At 36.8% G+C, this 24,319-nt stretch overlaps 1 protein-coding gene across 1 annotated transcript in view; it reads left to right on the top strand.

Annotated features, from left to right (window-relative positions):
* LOC140163668 (sialate:O-sulfotransferase 2-like) overlaps positions 1 to 24,319 on the top strand; it is a 148,288-nt gene that overhangs the window by 42,654 nt on the left and 81,315 nt on the right. Inside the window, exon 2 of the mRNA XM_072186983.1 lies at positions 21,402 to 21,522. Coding sequence (XP_072043084.1) covers positions 21,402 to 21,522 — 121 coding nt within the window. The remainder of the gene's footprint in view (positions 1 to 21,401; positions 21,523 to 24,319) is intronic.

Raw genomic sequence — 24,319 nt, 5'->3', positions numbered from 1 at the left:
AGGTGGTAAGGCCCACCATTGGTTTCTACAGTAAAATCAATGATTTTCATTTCGCTCTTGTAAAATCATTCCAAGAGCTACTGACTTTTTACATAGCCAGAATTTCCAAAATGTGCATGGCCGCCCTCACATTATGACGTCATAGCGACATGTTAGGAACTATGAATGATATCACTGGATAGAGGAGACCCATAGCTATACATTGGTACCAAATGTAACGGTATATGGCGTTTATAGTCGTAGTTCGTGTTATAAAATATGGCTCAGTAGTTCTTTTGTGGGTTAACCCTAACGCACGCTAAAGTTGGTTTTGGCTAATGGAAAGGAAAGAAAGAACGCTAAAGGAGAGAAGATGATCAAAGAAGTTGGAGTTTTACCACGGGTTCCATCTCAAATACCACGCACGTGCCAAATACGCCATTGGCGACCGGTAGCCATGTATGTTTCCAACGCAACCGTGCGTACTACATGAGTTTGCGTCTTCGCATCACGTGAGATGTATGAATGGTGTCAAAATGCTCAAGAAGATGAGCTGCTTCAAATAGGACCTTCCCCTAAGCTTTCTGCAACATCACCCGCTTTTTAGGTTATATAGCCTATATAATGCCAAATACTATTTTCAAACTATGCCTATGTACATAAACAAAGACAATCTCGAGGAAGTGCGTGGGGGTGTACGTGTGGGGCAATAGTGTGTAGATTTATTAGGTGTGTTGGGTGTATGGGGGTGGAATGAGTGTAGATGGGGTGTGTGTTGTGCGGCGTTGTTGGGGTGTGTGGACATTTGTGTAGCATTACTCTCTAAAAGTGAAAGAAAACTATTTTACTTGAAAAAGTTTACCTACATTGGAGGCAATCCATATTGCACTCTTTTACGTTTAAAGAGCTAGTATAAGTTCCGCGTTTCATTGCTTTCATCTGAATTTACAGCACGTGCTAGCTAGGAAGCATCAATACCATCCCAATACATAGACCACTGAAAAACAAGACCGGAATCTCTACAGACAACGTCCCATACCATACATGTTAATAAAATCTGTCTAGCCAGGTAGAACGCGCATCTTAACTAGGCCAAGAAGTATTTTTTGTTCTGCTCACGTTGTGGATTTTATTTTTCGAAACTGAGCCAAATCAAATACAGGTTTTTTACCTGTGAGGGTAAACTGAATATCTCACAAAGTGTGTGAATTCGAAGCTTCTTCTCTGAGGCTGACATTCCGCTGGTTAAGTAAAAATACGAGAAGAGTACACATCGACTTATGACATTGAACTGAGAATTGATAGATAGGCACAAAACATGTACACGTACACCGCATGATGGCACGTCCTTACCAAACCCACCCCACCCCACCGTCACGCACCCCCCCCCCACATCTCTATACACACGCACCCCATTTACGCATATCCCACACACTGGCATCCAATACACCACACGCACCCACATAATTTTTTTTAAATGGTACGTCCAACGACGACCATTAAAGGGGTAGCGATGTTTCATACGGCTTGCTCCTTACATCCACATTTTGCTGTTGTTTAACCGGGAAATGGAAAGCTGAACCCCACCCCACAAACCTACCGTAAACAATTGTTTAAAGGTTGCTTAATATCCTTGGATGGGGGGAACATAATATTTCTCAAGTAAACTAATAACATCGCCATAAAACATACCGAGAAGGCAAGTGACATTCAATACAGATATAGTCTTTAATAATGGTAAAACAAGTTAGAACTTGGTAAGTTGGTAGCTTTAGAAAGTAGATCAATAATATACTTTAAGGAACCGTTTGCTTGAGCAAATTAATTCACTATAATTTTAGTGCCGTTTCTTATAATAGTGTCAGCTTGCATCGCCTAATGACAGAAAGCAATGCTAATGTTTTTGATAAACAAGGTGGCTTGTAATACGCGCCGTTTCATTGCTTCAGTCATATCCGAAGTTTACGAGGTGTTGGCACGATCGTTTGTAACGGTCGATACGTACGAAAATACACAATAGTGATGTAACATGATAGTGATGTAACATGATTAATCACCATACCATTGTAATAAAGCTACAGTGAGGTATGAAAAAAATGACTTCATGTATACGTGCGGTACGTGCATACATACGCGCAAATTGTCCATTGATTTGTATGTGAGGTCTCTACGTATACTAAAATAGGTAGCGATTTGCGTCTTTAACACAAACTCCCCCGTCCAACGCACGCACATCGTTGAAACTCAATGTAGCTTACTGTCCCCGCGGTTTATGCAGCTTGACTAATTTCCCCACGAAAATGTATAATGTTGATAATAACGCCATACTTGTAACCGAAATACTTGTTATTTTGCAAACAATATTTTTTGAAATACAAATGTTTCAACTCGGCGCGTGTTACAATCGTTAGTCATATCAAAAGCATGCCGATTTAAAGTAGACATAGACCAGGGGCATAGACCGTTGAAAAGTGGCCAGTTGCCCTCATGTATTTGTGATGTCTTGAACTAACATGTACACTGAGCATCATCATGCGGTACGCACGCACGGATGAACGGGTGTAAGGAGCAAGGCGTATGGAACATCGCTACCTCTTTAATGGTCCTATTTTGTTGCTATATCAACCCGCCTCCTACTCGGTTTTATCGATAGTATTTTGTTCCTGTATTTTTGTTGGTAATAAGTGTTTTGGTTTTTGGTGGGTTTTTTTTCAATATGACTGCAAAACCACAGCATAGGTGTAATCATTCATACGATGTTGTACCTGCCAGCAACTTTTTAATAAAAAGGAATCCATCGGAATAAAAATTCTTAAAAGGTTAAATTATGTACATGTGAATGTTTCCACATTTTGTCAAACGCTTCATGTTTTAAATCCCACAAGTGGTATAAAATGACGACAAAATAGCAGGAATATCACCAGGATATAGCGCTGTATAAAAGTATGCATGTACAACCATGCAGGGGCCATGATTATACTATTCTTGGATCTTTATTTTCGTACGTAATTTTCTGCTTAATTTGATTCCAATCGGTCGTATCTGTCACTTTATTGAGACTTAAAATACCCCTGTCTGTCGTATATGACCATATGACAAGAATTCCAATAAAAAGAAAAAAAATAAGCAATAACAACCTACCAAGAAATTCGCAATCCACGTCAGCTAGATTGCTTGGTGGTTTTCTTCATTAAAACACTAATAAACTTATATTATTATGTGACACGATGTGACCACGGTGACCAAAGAAATAATAATGGCGAAGGAAGTCATTTTGAAATTTAAACAGCAAAATTAATAATCGTTGGAATATCATAATGTAATCATGATGAACACGACAGAGTGTTCAATAACAGCTGACTATAAACCGCCCTATCTATCACGTGAATCGCTTCAGGCTATTCGCCGAGCGCGAGTAGCGATCAGGCTTTTATATTTGTGACCAGATTGATCCAATCAGGCTGAAGTCGGCAATAATGAAACTGAAAAATAGGCAAAAAGAGACGAGAAAAAACTAATGTTATAAAGTTAATAATGATGGTAACTCATTTTTCAACATTTAGCGGTGAAAGGCTTATACTTGGAATCTATTCGGCAATATGTCGTGCTCGCAACGATAAGTCTAAATACAAAACGCAATAAATGCTCTCATGAAAAATACATTTTTAACACGAACCATAACCAATGTTAACGACAAACGTAGGCTTTTGCTTGAATACCATCAACAGGTCTTTCTCCTTTTGGTCGGATACGTCCTGACTATTTTCCCTTCAATTCTTCTTCTTCGGCTCCTTCTTTCTTCTTTTCTTCTTCAGTTTTTATTATGTAAATGATGGAGGAGACGTAGATGAAGAGGAAAGTGAGAAAATAAAAACTGAAAAAGAAAAGAAGAAAGAAGGAGCTGAAGAAGAAGAATTGAAGAGAAAATAGTCCGGAATTATCCGACTAAAAGGAAAAAAAGACTTGTTGATGGTTATTCAAGCAAAGGTCTACGGTTATCGTTAACATTTATTATGGTTCATGTTAAAACATTATTTTTCATGAGAGCATTTATGATTCATGCAATTGATGGTAAAGACATCGTGGCCAATTCCGACTTGGATAACGATGGCTGTTAATCTTACACCTTTTGTCTTCGGGGTCATAATGCTCGCGAAAGACCAATATTTCATTAGGAAACGAATTTGGAGAAAACCTTCTGTTAATAAAATACTATGCTGAGCCACCAGCCTGGGTGGCTCACGCTCCAGTAATTTCAGATGATTGAGCTCAGTAATACATCAAAGAATGTCTTCCAATTCATGAAAACAAATAGATAATCAGCTTATCGGATTAAAAGCTGAGAGGGAAGGTCTTGCTGCTCAGCGAGTGTTTGTAATTATCAGAAGGTTTTCTCCAAATTCATTCTCTAATGTGCACCTAAAAGATAAATAATTATTGTTAATTGTTAATCCAGGGTTATAGCAAGCAAATCTATACACATTGAAAAGAGGGATTTGTGTTACGTGTGATAGGACATCGAGTTGAGTATAGTTCGGTAAAAATTGCTTTCACAAAACATGTGTTACTAATAATACTAAAGATGAACATGATGAAGTCAATATCGATTGACGCCGAACATTTTTACACTTCACAAAGTCGTTTTAACACGTTTTGACGATCAGTTTCATTAGTTGAACATTTGCCATCAATTTATTTATAAAATTCATTGGAAACTACAAGGAAAAGTAATTGATTCCATCAATCATGGAAATATAAATAAAAAGTTGAAGTCATCGAACCCAACGTGACAAGACACTTGTGGAATTTTATCTGTTATTAGATTAGATATGTTAGAAAAGCATTGGCAGATCTTAATGCTTCGAAAGCAATATCCGTAAGCACGGTTAGAGAATAATTGTTTAAAGATATTCAAGGATAGAGACGCTGTAGAACGAGTACTTTTTCACTGAATAATTTGTTTGATGATTCAAAAGTCATGTACATTTTGAAGAGTTATTAATTGCAAATCCTCCTACAACCATACAACCATATCATACACTTTTATATTAAAAAATGAAGAACAACTTTAATATATGCAGCCAAAATGATCGAAAAATAAATTATGTTTTATAGCGCGTATTATTGTTAATTGTAGTTAATTGCTCGTTTTAATAGTTAGAATAGTGAATGTAAGCTGTTTTGCAACAAAATAGTTGTACCAAGCAAAGTATACTTGTTTAGTGTTTAGTTAATATAGTATTAATTATATAATCGTATAGCAGAGAACATAGTATAGTAAAACACAACAGAAACTAGTGGCAAATGGTGGTCATAGACCACAAACCTAGCTGGGGCATGTTGGTGTTTTAGAGGTATCTGACCCCTGCAAACTGTTCCCAATATGTTGCCCAGGGCATGAGGTTTGGCGTCACCGAGTTTGAGTCCCATACTCCTTACAGACGCCCATAAAATTAAATTTTAAGATTTGACCCAGATAACCTTTGACCTGACCCCTGCACAGCGTTCCAAAGTGTTCCCCTGGTCAGTAAGTTTCTTGTGACAAGAGTTTGAGCCCCGTAGGCTTATCCCTTACAGATGTCCAGAAAATGCATTTCGAAAATTTGACATCTGCATGACCTTTGACCTGACCCCTGCAAACTGTTCCCCTGTTCATGAGATTTGTTGTCACCGAGTTTGAGTCCCATACTCCTTACAGATGCCCAGAAAATTAAATTCTAATATTTGACCCAGACAACCTTTGACCTGACCCCTGCACAGCGTTCCAAAGTGTTCCCCTAGTCAGTAAGTTTCTTGTCACAAGAGTTTGAGCCCCGTATCCCTTAGATGTCTAGAAAATGCATTTCGAAAATTTGACCTCTGCATGACCTTTGACCTGACCCCTGTAAAATGTTCCCCTGATCATGAGATTTGTTGTCACTGATTTTGAGCCCCACACCCCTTACAGATGTTGAGATAAGGCAATTGTAAGATTTTACCCCTTAATGACCTTTGACCCCAATTCTGAGTGCAAGGTATGGGCACTGGGTAAAGCCGATGCACATGTGTAAGTGACGTCATTGTGCTATGTAATATGTGGCAGAAGAAGCATTTTGAAGGTATTTGGTTATATACCAAAAATGCCCCTTTAATGACCTTTGATCCCAATTCTGTTTGCACCCTATGGGCACTGGATATAGCCGATACATATGTGCAAGTTACGTAATTGTAGGGTGTAACATGTAGGAGGAGAAGCATTTTGAAGTTTGTTGCCAGAAGAAGAAGAAGAAAGAAAGAAAGAAGAATCGGATAGCAAAACAGTACCTAGCTCGGGGGGTTGAAAACCCCCCAGCTAGGTAACAACCAAAGATGCTTTCTACTGCATCCAGAATACACCATGTGATGTACATGCCACTTATTTGGAATTTGACCGTTTTCAGCCATAAAAAACAATGACATATTTTTTGTACGCACATGCGTCAGTAAAGGACTGTGTTCTTCCATCATTTATGTGCATGCCAATTTCACACTCTAATGGATTTGTGCACCTACCTTTGTTCTGCTTTATAATACTCTTCCGAAATTTACGTGCATAAGTGCGGTCCACATACAACAATGATCATCAAATTTTGTCTTACTTTCACAAGCTCTTAACATTTTTGGACACTTGTAATAAGTACAAGCGATGCTGCACCTCTTATGAACATTAAGACATGGCCTTAATCTTCCACACTTTTTTAAATGGAATTACCTACCTGAATGGGTAACTCTATTCGAAATTCACACACCCTGTGTGGAAGATTAAGGCTATGTCTTCCGTACGGGGTGTATAGATTTCAACTGTAATAGCCCAATGTTCAAAGATAACATCTCTCAACAGAAGTAGTGATTGAACCTTTCATTGCAGTCTGGCGTATGCAGGGTTGCTATAGATATCGCACCTCATTACTACATGTAAAATGCTTTAGTAATAAGACTTGAGGCAGTAACAGGGGAATCTAAGGAAATACTTCGATTTATAATAATGATTAAACACGTCGAATGTAATAAAAACCATGTTTTGTTGCAACCTTTAAATTGTCAGTAAATTTTCAATTTATCAATAATCCTATACCTGCCACTGGAGAAAAAGGGAGAGAAAGGATTATAGGGAAAACAGAGAGGGAATTAAGTGAGAGAGAAGTAGAATTGGAAGAAAATATGAGCAGGTCACAGACACAGTCTTCGCGTGTTTTTTTTTTTATTAGAGGTGATGAAAGCTCTTCAAGTCTCATCATGAAGAGTATTATAAGAGATGTTTGCACCAATGCCAATTAAATTGTAAAGAGCTAATAGTACAAGGTGTCCCAGAATGATTTATACCGTGATTGAACAAAATATCAAAAATATATAGTCAACAGTGTATCTAATCTTAATAAGTGCAATACAATGCCACACATGTCTTCTACTTATTCTGTGACTTTCATGGAATTAGCTTGATTCGTTTTCGCGTGACATTGCTATCCCGGTATAAATCATTCTGGGACACCCTGTATAACCATCATGAGGAGGAATAGATTACTCTTGTAAATGCACCTTAAGAGGAGCTGCAGAGAAGCATCATTCGTGCTCCTGATTAAAAACTGGAGGGACGAGAATGATGTGAACGAACATTCAAACCAAAATGAATGTCACTATCATGACTATCATGATTAGCATTGGTTCAGTGATTCTTGATGTATGGTATATTTTGAAAATTGCCATGGAACTATGGTAACAGCTTCATGAGTTTACCCCATGGGTTGTGCAAGTGCAGGTAGCAGTCAAGTTAGCTCAATCGATAGGGCGTTCGACTATGGTGCGAGAGTTTGCGGGTTCGAACCCCGGTAGTGGTTAACACTCTCGTGTAAAAAAATTGAGTTATATTGAAATTCCCCTGGACATGGGACTTGCTGCTAATTATCTCGTTGTAACCCGTACGAATCTCGGGGAGCTGATCCCGGTCTTGTAGAATGTCTAGGGTCTGCACTTCTTAGTTTCAAGTCTCTGTGTTGTTAAATGGTTAATGGAATGATGTTGTGCCGTAGAGGTCAGCGACAACCTGTAAAGTGTGATGAAGTAAAATTAAACTATTACTCAAAGCAGAAAATTAGCTCACCTGAGAGCTTTCAGAATGTAAGACTATTCCTTGTTCACTCGGTAGATGGACTGGTGAATGATGCTTGTTACTGGCCAGAGACCGTCGAACCGTGACGTGAGTCACGTGACATGCTCTGACGCAGTAAAGAGTTGTAAGCTCCGGAGAGTCTGTAGCGGCCATAGTCTTTGTTCAAATCACTTTTGCTGGTCCTGATGTGAATGGATTCCTTCACGCCCCTCCGGAACCAATCCGTTTCTCTGTCAAGAATTTTGACGTCTTTCCACGCAATGCTGTGACCTGCCTTTTGATGGTCACCAACTGGAGAAGTAGTGGTACTGGGTCTCCGATGTTCTGCGATCCTGGTGTTAAGAGGTCTGGCAGATTCACCAACATAAGCCGAGTCGCAGTCATTACAGTTGACCCGGTAAACTGTACCGCAACAAGTGCTGAGCGAAGTGTGTTGGCAGGTTTAAAGTGTACAGACACACCGCGCTTACTGAAGATTCTCCGGAGAGCTTCCGAAGCACCACGAACATATGGGACAACGATGCTCCCTACATGGGGTTTGTCTCTGATGACATGCTGTCTGTCTGGAGCTGTGACAGGTTGGGCTACGTTGTAAACCCAATCTCCATAACCACACATTCTGAGGGATTTCTTAATGTTGTTCTTCTCATTGATCTCACCTGTAAAGCGTGTTGAGGCTTGTGGATTAACGTCTAGGCGTTGTGCCTGTGCGTAGCGCATTATAAATCACTGCGCTTTTTTCTTCTACCTTAAGAATTGATCAAAGTGGCATACCGCACAAGTTCGCATTTCAGAGCCTCTGAAAACATGGAAAACAAAAAATAAAATGCAAGTGGGGGCTATTTTTGCACGTTGGCTAATATATTTGAGAACCCCAGTCTACCTTATAATGCTGTGTTCTTTGTTTTGAGCATGTGAAATGGAATTCTTGTTACACGTAAATGTCAAAACATGTTCTAGCTCATATTTTCAGCACATTGACATCGCTAAACGAGACAATGTGTTATGTGTGATAAATTTCCCCAGAGGCGCTACATATCTAATGTGTTTTTCCCTAAGAAACTATCGGTAAGGTTGCACAAAAATCCATTTTTATCTTACCCGGCAGCTAGCTACTATTCGATTGTTTGTACTTAATTCAATAAAAGCATCGAATCAACAGGCTTGTTTTGAACGCATTTTACTTAAAGAAGAATGTGAAGGAGCCTTTGAGCAACTATAATTTACTAAAAGTATACAGTTTTAATATAAACAATCGTGACCACCGTCTGGTCGAATTTTAGGCTTGCGCTCTTTTGATTGCATTGTTTTAAGTTAACTTACAAACATATCAGAGTTTGATATTGGTGTTAGGTTTCGAAAAAGAGTTCACCTACACCTACTTTACTCACACGGTACCATTAAACCCAAAAGAAGATTTTTACAGCGTCAAGAATACACCATTTGATGTAGCCTACATGCCACTTAGGGGAAATTTGACCTTTTTGAGCCAGTCATAACTACCAGAATTTATCCTAGGAGAAATTGAAATTAATTTCTACCTTTCATACACAAATGCACCAGGAAATGATTATAATAATGTTCTTTCATGTGCAAATAACCAATATCGCACTCTAATGTAAACATCTCAAAAAAAGTAACTAACCCCCCTTAAATAATGGTCATTATTCAACAATGGGCTATTGTATTACAAATTCGTAAAATCCGTTGGAAGCAGAATTTATTTCTGCGCATTTTGACACCTCATTTGATACGATAGCCCAGAGAACAATAAAACCCCGGTCAATTTAATGCAGTGAGGTCCAGATTTGAAAGTTGCACTTACATACAAATTTGTACAATACAAAAACACTCAGATATCATTACACAGATTTCCTTCATTACACTGAATACAAAATCAATACAATCTACTGCAACTTTCAAATCTTGGGTTACATTGATTTAAATGTACGCTGTGACGTCAATATTTAGTCAATTGCTGCAAATGAGGTGTCAAAATGTGCAGAAACAAATTCTGCTTTCAACGCATTTTACAGATTTGTAATACAATCACCCGTTTTTGAATAATGGTCATTATTTAAGGGGGGTTAGTTACTTTTTTGAGATGTTTATTTTGCATCAGGAACTACCCTTTGGTATGCTGGAAGAGCTTTCCGAAATTTACGTGCTGAAGGTCTCGGTCTACATACAGGGTGTCCCAAAAGTAACTTAACATTGTATACTTGCCATAACTTGCGTTGGGTTAATAGTTATTGAATTAAACATAAAACTGATCAACTGAACTCACATTTATTTGAGAGGCTACAGTATCGCACCTAATCCAAGGTGCATCTTCAGGCCGTCTGATGTTCTGGCGGCAAAAGCAACTGATGTTGCTGCTGTAAACACGGTAAAGCTTTCTTTTGTGTAGGTGTTCAAATGGGAAATTGCACACATCAGGAACCAGTTTTAGGGTGTTTTGAAAAATGTGCACAGTGTGGTGTTATTGTGATAATCTTCTTTGGTTAAACCTCAAAAATGATAAAGGCATATTGCCTAATTAATGTGTTATTTCCTCAGTCCCAATTTATGCTACTGTACATTATCAGGATCATCATCGTACAATAACCGCTTTTAATGACTATATGGTCGAATCCAACGAAAAGTGTACACGGCATGTTCAGGGCCATAACTTAAAAGTATTAATCAATTGGCATTCGTTTTTGTATTGTGTGTATTCGCCTTGATCATACGCTTCGCGCCATATATAATAAGACCCCCTTCTGTGAAAAACTAAGACACAGAGACCCCAAAACATGCTATTTTTACCCATTTTTTCAAAATATTTCTTAAAGTATTTTTAAAAACATCTAAATCAGTTATGAAAAGAAGTCATTGGATTGAATCTAATTTGATTTCCTGAAAGGTGTGTATTCAAAGATTGCCTGTTCAATTTTTCACATATTTGTACATAATTATGAATTTTTGTGATAATTTTTTGAGTGGTATTTTTTACATTACCTACGAATACAATTTTTCATAGCACTAGATATATCTTTAAAAATGGAAATCACTAATAAATGCGCAATTAATACAAGCTTTGATATGTCCAATAGTGAAATGCATTGCATTCAGACATCTTTATTATTGTGTTTAGCTGCCAGAAATACTAAATGGCACAAAGGTAGGTTTGGTAAAAAATATGCATTACCTCCGAATACATGTTAAAAGCTGTGTCATTTCCACAAACTGAGAGAATAGTAAACAATAGTTAAGCAATAGGTGCAGGGTAATACACTCTTTATTTCTACCAAGTTTTAATAGCCTGCGTTTAAATATTTCTGAGATGTCAACAATAAAAGCAAGTATTCGTAGGTAAATTTCGGTAACCGAATGTTACCTACGAATACAATTTGACATCATGACAGTATTGTGAAACACCGCCATTCATGCCAATGCCCATATTGGTACATAACGAAGGCCTGTATGTTTGCTATCAAATCATATGTCAATGAAATTTGCGAATTCACATACATGCCCACCATGCAAAACTGAATACGGCTTACTTGTTGAAAAATATGTACTGAAATAGACGACGGTCTGCTCATTTGAAAGAAAAATCAGATTCGAAGAAGATTAGAAGGGGATAAATACTTGGATTTGTCAACTATCATGTGTGCTTCATTTTAAATGTTTACCGACCTTTGTGTCCAAATTGATTTATTCGAAGGTAACTTTTGACGTTATCGCTAAGGTTACCTACGAATACCATGGAAAAAACGACTGTTATCATTGTCTCATGATCTAGACAACACAGTGATGGACCCTGGTATAAAGCTAATTGTAGTTGCCCTCAAACGAAAGGCCACAAGACGTAACTGACTCCAAGATGGACTTCACAAGTCTGCAATAACGGTTTTAAGCGATTTGTGTGCAATTAAGCAAATTAAAGTCACTTTAGTGCCTTTGTTTCTTACTTCAATCCTCTTTCAACCGCTGTGAACCGACATTATTAATACATGATAGAGTCTCAAGTATCAATAAACGCACATAAAGAAAATAATACATTCAAAGTGCTTTATAAAATGAAGTTTTGATTGCGATATCCACCAAAAGTCTAATTCTTACCTACAAATACTGAAATGTTACTTACGAATACAGCATAATACGTGCCATGTGTAATGAAGTGTCCATACCAATGGAAATTAATTGTCAAAAACTTTAAGCGGTACCCCAGGACACTATTATCACCCATATACGGATTCATTCAACAATTATTTATTATGTAAAATTGCTGATTAACTACTTGTATATCAAAATGAAGTGTTCAAAATCTTGCTAAAAGCATCAACAATTTTTGATCTAAGGTAATAGCATTTATTCATTTGGACGTACCATCTGAAACAGATCTAAAAACTACCATTTTATAATTCATTACCATAATAGCAAAATTTAAACCTCTAAACTCAATATAGATATTGTTAAATCGCTCATGTTACCTACGAATACCCGGGTTTCTTCACCTTTTCATTTTATAAAGCGTTAGGTGTATGCGTATAATTCCAAATTTTCCTGAAAACATATATCCCACTCGTTCTTATACAATGTGTAAATTGATTCATACTCATTTGAGAAATAAAATACAGAAACTGACCTAAACTTCATTTTCAAAAATAAACTAGCATAAATTGACTAAGATCATATTGATCACGTTATAAAAACAAAAACAAATATTTTTTGGTTGAGCTAGCATTTTCCTGACACCCTGTGGTCTACATTACACGAAAAAAGCGTTAATGGGAATATTCCACTTGTTTTAGGTTGATTAGTATTGCGATCGTGAAAGCATCCTAGTGGTATTCGTAGGTAACATTGGGTTTTGATATCACATTTACTATCACACGTCCTGGATTTATTTTCCAAGATTAGTAATGGCACTTTTGGTTCCTATAAGGCCAATATGTCATCAATCAATGGGCAAAAGGAAAAAATTGTGCAGACATTTTTATTTCGGACTTTTATTTTTGGCCCGTGGACACTTTTGGTTGGATTCGACCATATGTTTAATACCGTAAATGTTGTACTTTAAATAAAATAAGTGTCTAGTGTTTATAGGGTATTAGGAGGACAAGTGGCGGTCAATATCCATTAAACATATTAATACAAATCTCAGACAACATCCATTTGAGAACCTCAATTTCAATTCCACTGTGTAAACTGTAATTCCAGTGCAATTTCCAATATAGAACATAGAACTAGGCAAAACATAGTTGTTGAAATCCTTCTGGGACGATTTAAGTAGTATAATGTTGCTGATAGCTAGAAGAATTATGATTGGCTCTAGTGACTGCCTTAAGATGTAAACATGAAGTATGACATTTTAAAGTTTGGGACTTTATTATTGAGATCGGGGCAGAGCGAATAATACTCCCCATGTTCATTTTCAGTGATGTTTCCACCAATGCCAGCAAATAATCCATCACTTAAACTATCGAAATAATTGGGTTTTTTTTTAATTTTTAATTAGGACTAACTTAACACGTGGCTTTATTATTTGATCAATCATTAGTTTAGAGTTGACAGGGAACACATTACATATTACATTACACATTTCAATTCATTACATTACATTACACATTGCATAACATAACATTACATTACACATTACATTACACATTACATTACACATTGCATTACACATTGCATTATATAACATTACATTACATTACACATTGCATTACATTACACATTACATTACATTACATTACATTACATTACATTACATTACATTACATTACATCAGATTACATCACATCACAGAAAGTTTTTGGATGCGCCGGTCCTTATACATTATATTTCACAATGAAATAGTATTGACTATTCGCCGTCGATCGTAGCGCAGGGCGATCTATTCAAAATTTGTATTCATCTATTGCTATGGTAATTAATCCTGTTACATCATCACTTCACTACATGCATCAAACAACCGTGAATGTGGATTACAAGTATCATATGAATACCCCTATTGACTTGCCCATCGTAGCGTATGAATACCCCTATTGACTTGCCCATCGTATCGTATGAATACCCCTATTGACTTGCCCATCGTAGCGTAACACCTGCTTGTCACAAAAGAAGCTTCAATCTGATGAAGAAGGAAATGTAATTTAAAACGACTAAAAAGGAAACACATTAAACTTGCATATCCGAATAGATTCGAAAGCAACATGCATAAAAGTTTGTCTTAAAAGCGTTTGACATTAGAGTACGTCTGGTGACATTGATTAACAAAAGGGTTTATTATGATACCTATTATGAAAGGTTGATAACATCAAAGAATCAGTGTTGAAGTAATATGACGTGACTGTCAACGACGATTTTTAGTCTGGCCGCGCTCAATGTCTTCATCGCTATTATAAGCTTGTATCCCCACGTGTTTACTACGACAAGCTGTTGCCGAAACGATACATGGGGGAAAGGGAAAAGATATCGAAGCAAGTAGTTATTTGTACACTTGGAGTTGTCGCTGACCAATGTGCCCCCTAATCACTCCATAATCCATTCGCCATTTACCATTAATTGTATTCGTTTTATTCACAATACGATGCGCCTCCAGCGTTTGCTGGGGGAGAGGTTAAATTACGCAGTGCATAATGGGAAAATGTCGACTGTGATCCAACGCCCGCGTAATACGAATACAACACAGGAACAAAATGTCATTGTGTATTTTAATGTCAATACAATGATTTTACACGCGAATACGCAGTAAAACTGTAATTTACAATAATTATAGTTGGTCCATTTTCTGTCTATTGATCACACAGAATCCTGCGTGGAACTATTTTCAACATTATTATCACATTCAAATTGTAATGGTGGCTAGAACGGCGATGTCAACCATGAAGGTCAAAAATTCGATTAGCAGCAACCGCTGGCGGCGCATCGTAGTGTAAATCGCCAGAATGCAGGTGCTTGAAAATCTTTGACAAACCAAAAGAAACCCTTTGTTCCATTTCTTATGGGCATACATCTGAATCTTTTTCTGGGCAAGAGTAAGTTCTTTTGCATTTGGCCGGGAGAATGTTAAGCTACTAGAAATTCATTTTTGCCTCGAGTAGGGTTACCACAGAAGCTTGCTTGTTCCCGGGGCTTGTTCTAGCAAGCATAAGCACAATAAAGATCAGAGTTTTAACACTATCTTTATCGTTGTTCGGGGTTTCCTCCTTAAACTTAATTGAATATGGAATTCGAACGTTCAATCACATTTGGGTCAAACAGAAGAAGTACGATTGAGCTTTGTAGTATCTGGCAAAACCGAATACTACTTTCTTTAATTCCAAAAATTTAGTATCATTTTACGACACGAGCGGTTTCAGCAGTGCAGCTGAATGGGCTAAATGATTCCTCGTATACACACATTTTATATCTTCTTCTCAAGAAAATATCACTTTATGCTTCCTTGCCTGAAATCTGCAGAGAGCAGGTGTGCTGAGCGATCATTTTACGCTTTCTGTTTAACAGTTTGGCATTATATTGAAAATGTATGCCTACAACACATATGATGCAAAAACTGATGTACACAGGCGCTTATAGTGTGGCCAGGGCTTGAAAAAGGCGGGAAGATTGCATGGAAATTCATCATTTTATAGCTTTATAGTCGGATGCGCTGGCAGCATATGTCATTTTTCCACGTATATATTATTTGTAATTTCCAGATTGATGAGCGATTTCAGTGCAGAAAATTACACTTAGAAAACGCTCTCACGAAATATTATTGAGATTAAGATTATAAGAAGTTGCAATTTTACACCTTAAGCCATATCTGATAAGCTTGAACAAATACTACTGATTTGCTTTCATATCTATTTCTTCTATTTAATGTTCATTACTTATTCATTACTTATTTTTAGTATTACTTATTCATTCAATATTGACCGGTATCCATGACAATATACGTTTCATACGTAAAACAGGAGCATTTAACTATAGTATTGTAAATATAATTATCAACATTGACGTTGGCTTGTTGACTGATCAGTGAAATGAAATTTAAATCGTTATTAGTTTATATTTGTAATACAATTTCTAGGCTAATATTTATGACACGTGGTTTATATAATCAGATCAGTAATCCAAAAAACCCAAAAACCTAGTTATAAAGAATAACCTAAGCCCTTACAACTAATGCGTACTACCTACCACTATCCCAAACACACGGTTGTTTGATGTGATCCTTTATTAATTTTCCTAACAAAACATTATTATAATGTTCAATTCTGAATCTGAATAATTCCAGTCAGCTATCACACTAACATTCAGCTATCACACATATATTTTGTAGATATATAGACATATTTCTAGGCTAATATTTATGACACGTGGTTTATTTAATCAGATCAGTAATCCAAAAACCCAAAACCTAGTTATAAAGAATACACCAACCCTAACTCTAAACTTCATTTTAATCATATAGATTTTCGCATCTATATCAAATTATTAATCTTTTTCTTTTCTACTTTTTGTGGTAATTTTAATTCTATAAACTATACATTTGTGTGCAAACTGAGGGCGCTATTTAGATATATTGTAAATTTAAATTAACCAAATAATATGAGTTATACCTACACTTGTTAGTCTCTTTGTTGATGTTCTAATACCATTTTACAAGTGTCTAACCCTTGTAAAGATGCAAACAAGATTTTAGATAAATAGCGCCATCATTGTTCAACTTTTCTTTAAAATGACTCAGTTTTACATGCCTAACTTATAATGCCCTAAGCCCTAACTTTAGGCCCTTTTGGACTATTGACCCATTGGACTAATGGACTGCTCCATTTTGTGACTCCTATTGTTAGAGGTTTCAGACTTGCTATGCTAGACGGAACCTATTGATATGGATATGTGTAATATATGTGTAGCTCCTTTTGTTAAATTCCGAATTTGATGCAGCTCTCTTTGTGGACTCGGATATGCTTGATAACCATTTTATAGAAAACGAAATAAGTTACGAAAAGCTTTGTTCTTTAAGGCATATAACCAAAGACTTGAACTGCGCCACTGTACATACTGTAACGTGTCAACGTCTTATCCCTTCAGTATGATTATCCCAGCTCATTATGTTGCGGTATTGGTATTTCATGGAATATGTATTATATTATATCGACACACTGCATAATTTGAGAGAAATCATTGAAACCTTGTTACACCTCTAACCACATGAGACATAAAATGTATAATTGTAGATAACTAAACTCTTTCTTATTCTACCTAACAAAATTCACCCTGAGGTCTTCGTATTTTAGTTAGCAGAGTTTTCTCGGAAGCTTCGTGATAGGTTTAGACGGATCACTTGCGCTATCACTGTCATCTAAAGAGGAGCTTTATCTAGTTTATAAATCGAATTAGGTCACATAGTAATTAAAGTTTAACAAGGACCACATTCATGACCTGACATAAAACACTGGTTTCATTCTGAATGCTTAATGTCCCGCCTCCGGAACTTATTGGTCTATATATTATTCTTTGTATTTGGGCGACGATTCTAGACAGTGTCGTAGACACTTGGGGATTCAAGGCCTGCATTCCGATACATATCGTAAATTAAATCATCAAAAGCTTCTTAGGTACTGTACAATAATTTCAAATTTTGAGGAACTAATCTTCCAAGCCGTAAATGGCCCATAAACTGGTTATCTAATGCGAGCATATTAATACAGATAATGATGCACATTTGAATGTTTTCATAATATCTTTAGTTGCTGCGTAGAATTACCATTTTTAGATTTTGTCAAGAACCTGCATAAAAGGAATATTTTGACATATCAGTTGTGTGTACAATCTAAAAGATATCATCCGAAGAAAGCAACGAAGTAATTGCATTTGCTTCGTGCAATTCTAAATCGTCATATTGTATGGCTCTTTTCTCGAGGAGCAAACATGATCGTCTCGGAATACCATCATTAACATCCTTTTTGTTCAAATGCCCCTGGCTAGAATTTCTGGAGTATTCCATGCGTGTAAAAAATCGACAATATGCTGGGAGATCCAATAACACATTAAAAATATAGGCGTTCTGTTTTATTTTGCTTTATGAATGCAACAATGTTGTATGTGATAAAAGTAAATCAAATAGCTGCCATATGCAATAATGAACTAATGTTTTCTATTAAAATTGGAAAACAAGTGACTTTGGTGTACTGAAACGAAGACACGGGTTACAACTTTTTAAAACCAGGACTGATCATGTCCAGAATCAGTGTCTTTCGAAGTTAAGTATCGAAAAGTGTGAAGCTTTCAGAAAAATAAAAACAGACTCTTAGGTCCGAATGAACCACACAAGTTAGACTGGGTCTACTTTAGACTTGGTCTAACAATGAAGGTTATACTTAGACCCTATTTTTACCAACGTTTCAGCTTTAAAGAAGGTAAAGAAGGTAACTCATTCAACCACATTGGGGTTAAACCATATAGATTGGAATAATTATATGTGCTCTCTGAGCGTAATTGATTTCAGCTGACGCCGGTACAGCCTTAAGACCTGGCGACGTCGCTTATTTGAGCGTACACACTGCACTCAACTATTCAGCGTTTACGCGCAAGACGTTCTTTTTTGTACGCTAGCTTTTTGTACCCTGCGTTTGCTAACGCATCCCTTACTTACCGTCGACCCCCCCCCCCCACGACTACCACCTTGACCTTCCGCGTATCGGCTAAACAAATCATGCTTTCAGCATAGCACCTGTTTCCAAACGTAAACGTAAAGGTCACTAACTGGAAAGCTGGACGGAAAAATGTCATCTGTTGTAACCAATTCCCAATGGTTGTATGTCAAACTGATGACCTTGTCATTTCAGGGACAGGGGAAGAATTCCTTCAAAAAGATGTGCATAAAACTTAATGGGTGATGTAGCGTAATGTATATCCATGTAAAATGATACGACTTAATAATTCACACATAACCCCAAGTGTACATACCAATGTTTGGTTTTAAGTCTTCGATAGGTTCAAACGAAAGATATACGCGCCGTTTGTCTCTTGCTCTTCCATTTCGCTCTTTCCCTCACCCTCATTACGATAATTACTCTTTCTCCTATGGGTTCTCTTCATCTATTTTCTTTCCCAATTGATCTACAATGAGTTGTATTTAACCTACATGCTCTTTCTTTTAATTCCCTCTTTTCTGTCTCACCGCTTGTGTTTGAGATAGTGATCATGATGACAGCCTACAAGTACTCCTAACCGCTTTTACTATCATCTTTAGATACGCCTTTTTGCCCTAACATACCAAATTCTCCTTAATGATGGGTTTCATGATATTACCACCGGTCGAGGGAGCGTAAACGTGTACCCGTGTTAATCTATAGGGAAAGAACTTGAACATTTCAAAATCGATTATTCCCAGGCACGTCATGACACTGGAAAAATAATATAGAACATGAGTAAATTATCAATTTAAATTGATTTCTTACAACTAAATTTGATATTATGATGGAGGATGTGTAAATGACATGGGAATACATGCATGTATATTCTAGTTATGATGAAAAAAATACTTCTGCAAGTCACGTCTCACTTAACCATTTCTTGGCGCGCAATTTCCCGCGCAGACGATATGCTCCAAAAATTTCACAATATTCAAAATTCTCATGGTCGTATTTGAAATCTTCATTAACGTTGATTCAAATGAGTACAACCATGCTTATAGTACGTCTTCAGTCGTTCTCATGAGACCTGAAAAGATCGTATACTTTCGCGGTTTTATATGGAAAAACATTTGTACAAGAAAAGCTTTACACGAATGTAATTGATTTTACTGCGGATTTTCTCTATAGCTGGTGCATTTGTTCAGCTGTGCAATAATTCAGCTGAAAAACACGACAAACACAAGGATATACATCTAGGCCTCTTTGGATTGAGCCGAGTGTTCTTCGTTTACCTGCTCTACAAAAGTCTGTAGTGCCTCGTGGCATAACAGAAAAGGTGTCATATAATTTGAACATATTTTACGGCTATGAAAAAATGGAGGAGTCGTAAATGTATAAGTCATGCATGCTTACCCAACTTGTCTAGTAATTTACAACGATTATTATGACTTGTATGATGTATGTGAGGTAGCTTGCCATGCTTGCAGGGATTGTGGTATGATAGCTCTGGAAATAAGATGATATATGTGATGGATAGTGCTGATGTTATTATGTAAGGTTGCTTGGAAGGAGCATATGATGTTATTTCTAGCTTATGATCTCGAATTTCTATAGATTTATTTCAAGTTTAAAGAAAATAAAAAGCAGGTACTTTCCTGCAGTGTTGCAGCGATTACAATACATTGTGATGTTTTTCAAGACGAATATGGTTTAAGGCGTAAATCAAATTCGCGGCAGGTTGTTGTCATTCCTGCGTAATACGAAATCTATATCCGTGAAAAGATTAAACCGGGTCAACATAACATGATGTTCTGGAACACAGTTTTATCAGACAAGAGCTCATAAATAAACTTGTCCTGAATGTTTTATTGACGATGGTATTGCCAATTACTTCAGCAACGAAATATGAGACATCTTCGGAAAACAAATTGTACGTGACCGTATTTTTTATTTAGAGGAGTAGAACAACAAAGCAACTAGGTTTCATTGTTGATGAAATTACGTAGTCCTCTCAGTGAGTCTCACCAATAAAATGCCCAAAATAAGTACTTTTGTTGGTCGCATTTAAAGAATATCTAATTATGAAATAATTAAACAAGTACCAAAGTCCGGCGCTTTACCAACTGAGCTAATGGGGGTTGAGATACACATTTGCAGGTTTACTTGTTCGTATATAAGTTTGTGTATCGATGATTTGCTGCTAACTATCGAGTTTATACGGTTAGTTTTAAGGCATTTTATTAGTAGACACCGGTTGACCTCATTTGAAATTTTTGCGTCAATAAAATTAATATATACTCGTAGCATCACGTACTTCAATATCATCACAATTTATTTAAATACACATCACATATAAACTTTAACCAAACATTATTTGACACATAAGGAATAATATTTTCCAATATTGAAATGTCTGACAAATGTTATTACAACGTATGGCTAGAAATGTATGAAATACCAAGACATAATCTTATTATCAGTAATAGTAGCCTGAGTAGTAGTAGTAATAGCATAATCACGTGTCAGATTGAATAATAACTCTAGGCCTAGACAAATAATTAAACAAGTGATACTTGATACTAACACTATTATGAGCCATTGCCCATTATTGTCTCATGTAGTGACATAGTTCAATAACCTATCCGTTTCTCTTTTGTTTTTTCTCCTATGCGCAGCAACTCCAAGAGGATGCTTCTCCGACGACCCAGACAAATCACAGAGAGCATTACGTGAAACCTTCTTTGTTGACCAACGTAGGATGTCAGTTGCCCTCTGTCTACGATACTGTCATAGACGGTAAGTAGTAGTTTTATAATATTGCCTGTTGCTTTCTGTCTACGATGCTGTCATACAGCGGTATGAGCGGACACTTGTCCGTTCATTTTCGATACCTTTATCGGTAAGCGTTACAGGTTTCTTTGTTTTCTTCGTCCACGATATACTGCCTCTGTGAACGCTGTCACAGACAATTTAATGTTTAGTGTTCATTTCCGCGTCTGTTATCATTCGTCCTATCCTCTGTCTAGAACATCGGTAAACAGAATGAAATGTCCTGTTCATGATATTATCAAAATACATCATTTCTTTTCTTAGAAGTCAGATAGAAGGTTAGTGTTCAATTTATATCGTAGCTACTGTTCGTCAACAATACTGTCGTAGTCAAGGTTAGTATAATTAGTTATATTATCGTCTGTGTCGTCTGTCAAAGGTATTGACAGCATGTGTTATTTCACTGTCGGACACTGGTATAATGACATTAAAACATCAGAAAAAGAGCAATGAAATTTTTAAGCAACTTTTTATCATGACATAAGGAATAACATTAGGAATAACTTATATTATTTGGCTAAATTAAATAAAAAATATTATGTAAATAGCGCCCTCAATTTGCACATAAATAATAGTTTATAGAATAAAAGATACCACAAAAAAAGCAGAAAAATATTAAAGTTGCATTGAACATTATTGTAATGTTTTGTTAGAAAATTTAATAAATGATCACATCAAACCCCATCAAACAACCGTCCTGACACTGACGGTTACGTTTGACTCTTTTGTCTGTCAGCTGCTTGCTGTCTATGCTGTGTCCACAATGTCACAAGTAATTTAATACGACCTTAAATCAAGGCATGGTGTTAGGTGTACATGTCTGAGCAGAGGGCAGTACTGTTTATCCTATGGACTGAATCATAGGTCCTGATCTGTTCATGATATCCGCATGGTGCATTTGATTCTGCACCATGCATATTTTAAGGTAGTATTACCATAGCAGAAGTATAGGTGTTAGTTTACCGTCGATTGCATTCTATCCTCTATTCTGTCAATATGTCAAGTCTCGTGTCAGCTGCCCTCTGTCTACGATACAGTTATAGACAGAATGCATTAGTTGCTTAATCACTCACTATCTGTCTATGATACCGTAACACAAAGACAAGCCTTGCGATTTTCACATTTTCATATGTCAGTTGTCCTTTACCCACTATACTCACACAGTTGATTAATGTCAATTGTCAAATCTTATGTGCGTTGTCCTGTGTCCACAAGGTATTGCTATTATAGACGCCCGTATAGACGGCAAAGTGCTAGTTTACTGTCAGTTACCTCAATACAATCTCATCATGCAGCTATCTATCTGATCTGGCATAACAAACAGTAATCCCGGTGTCTTCTTCAGAGGTATTTTGACTGCGATAGTGATAATATTAAGCGAAGCCCTGTGTTATGGACAGGTCTAGCTTAGAAGTTTAGTTTAGGGAACTTACAAACGTACGCACGTCTTTGTGCCAACAAGAAATACCTAATAAACGGAACTGAATTGTGTTATTGGGATCTAATTTGGATACGGGGAGAAAGCGTAGAATTGAGGAGGAAGGAAAACTAGGCATGCGGGTACCAAGCGACTACGAACTATTCCCACTTGCGGCACTACATTTAGCTTCTATAAGGTACATAATTATATAATATCTAGAAATATCGATCTGGTGGAGGAACGGATTATTATGCAAAGAGGTTCAATTTATAGACATGGGGAATCCGGGAGAATGGGATACATGGGTAAATAAATAGACCACACTATTAACTTGTCCTCTCTTTCATTGTCTTTCTTTGATATAAATTGATATTACCCTCTTACGTAAGTAAGTTACCTTGTGTGTTACAGTTTGACCTGCCCATTGGACATGTTGGAGTCAGTGACTACCTCCGGAATATTTCTGTCAATAATCAAGTCAACATTACGTGGTGGTTTTTTTTCGGCGAAACAATGGCATATTTGCGTGTTCTAGTGCTCACATCAATATTCTCGTACATATAGCGTGCGACTACTCGTGTGGACACGCCAAAAGGTTCAAAACTCTTACGTGATTGTCGAGGTATAAAAACACTGTTGTTCCGTCTAACCACGAAACTCCTGGTCTAACTTGCTGTCACAAACGTTGCTTCTTGCTATTATAGTGACAATCTTGGGCTGCAATGGAGAACCGTCATCGTCCATTAAGGGGTGGTTGGTTTGCAACGTCTGAATTGCAATTAATTGCAGAATAATAAGCAGAGTCTCGCCTAAGATCGCCGAGACATGGCTTGGGGCCCGGATGTAAGATGGAAATTCAAGAATATAAAGAAAATATATAAGGTGGACTGGAAGAGGCGCACTAAATAATTATGATATTTTGTACGCCAAAGGGATGATCCAAACGGCAGGTTTTATGTGTCTCGTTCTCGCATTTCCGTTTTGTTGAGTTACCTACCCAAATCATATGACAATAGGATATAGGAACGCAGGAGCTTCAAAATACAACTACGAAAAATTATGCGGTAGAACGATAGACAGGTATTATGATTATGACTGCCACTAAGCATCACTACACAAATAGTACTTCATATAAATAGCCCCGTGTCTTTTGTAACTTACTACAATTCGCTCAAAGCTATTGTCATAGAAATCTTTCATGATTGCACTTTCTAATGAAATAACATGTCCAGAATAAATGCACTATTTAATTAGCTTCAAATTAAAGAACACGTGTGATGGAGAAATTCGTTTTGTGTGTTTTTCTTTTTATAAAACGATTACATAAACATTTGTGTAAATAGC

Source organism: Amphiura filiformis, chromosome 11 (genome assembly GCF_039555335.1).
Source record: "Amphiura filiformis chromosome 11, Afil_fr2py, whole genome shotgun sequence".
NCBI lineage: Eukaryota > Metazoa > Echinodermata > Ophiuroidea > Amphilepidida > Amphiuridae > Amphiura > Amphiura filiformis.
This window is presented reverse-complemented; position numbering and strand designations above follow the sequence as displayed.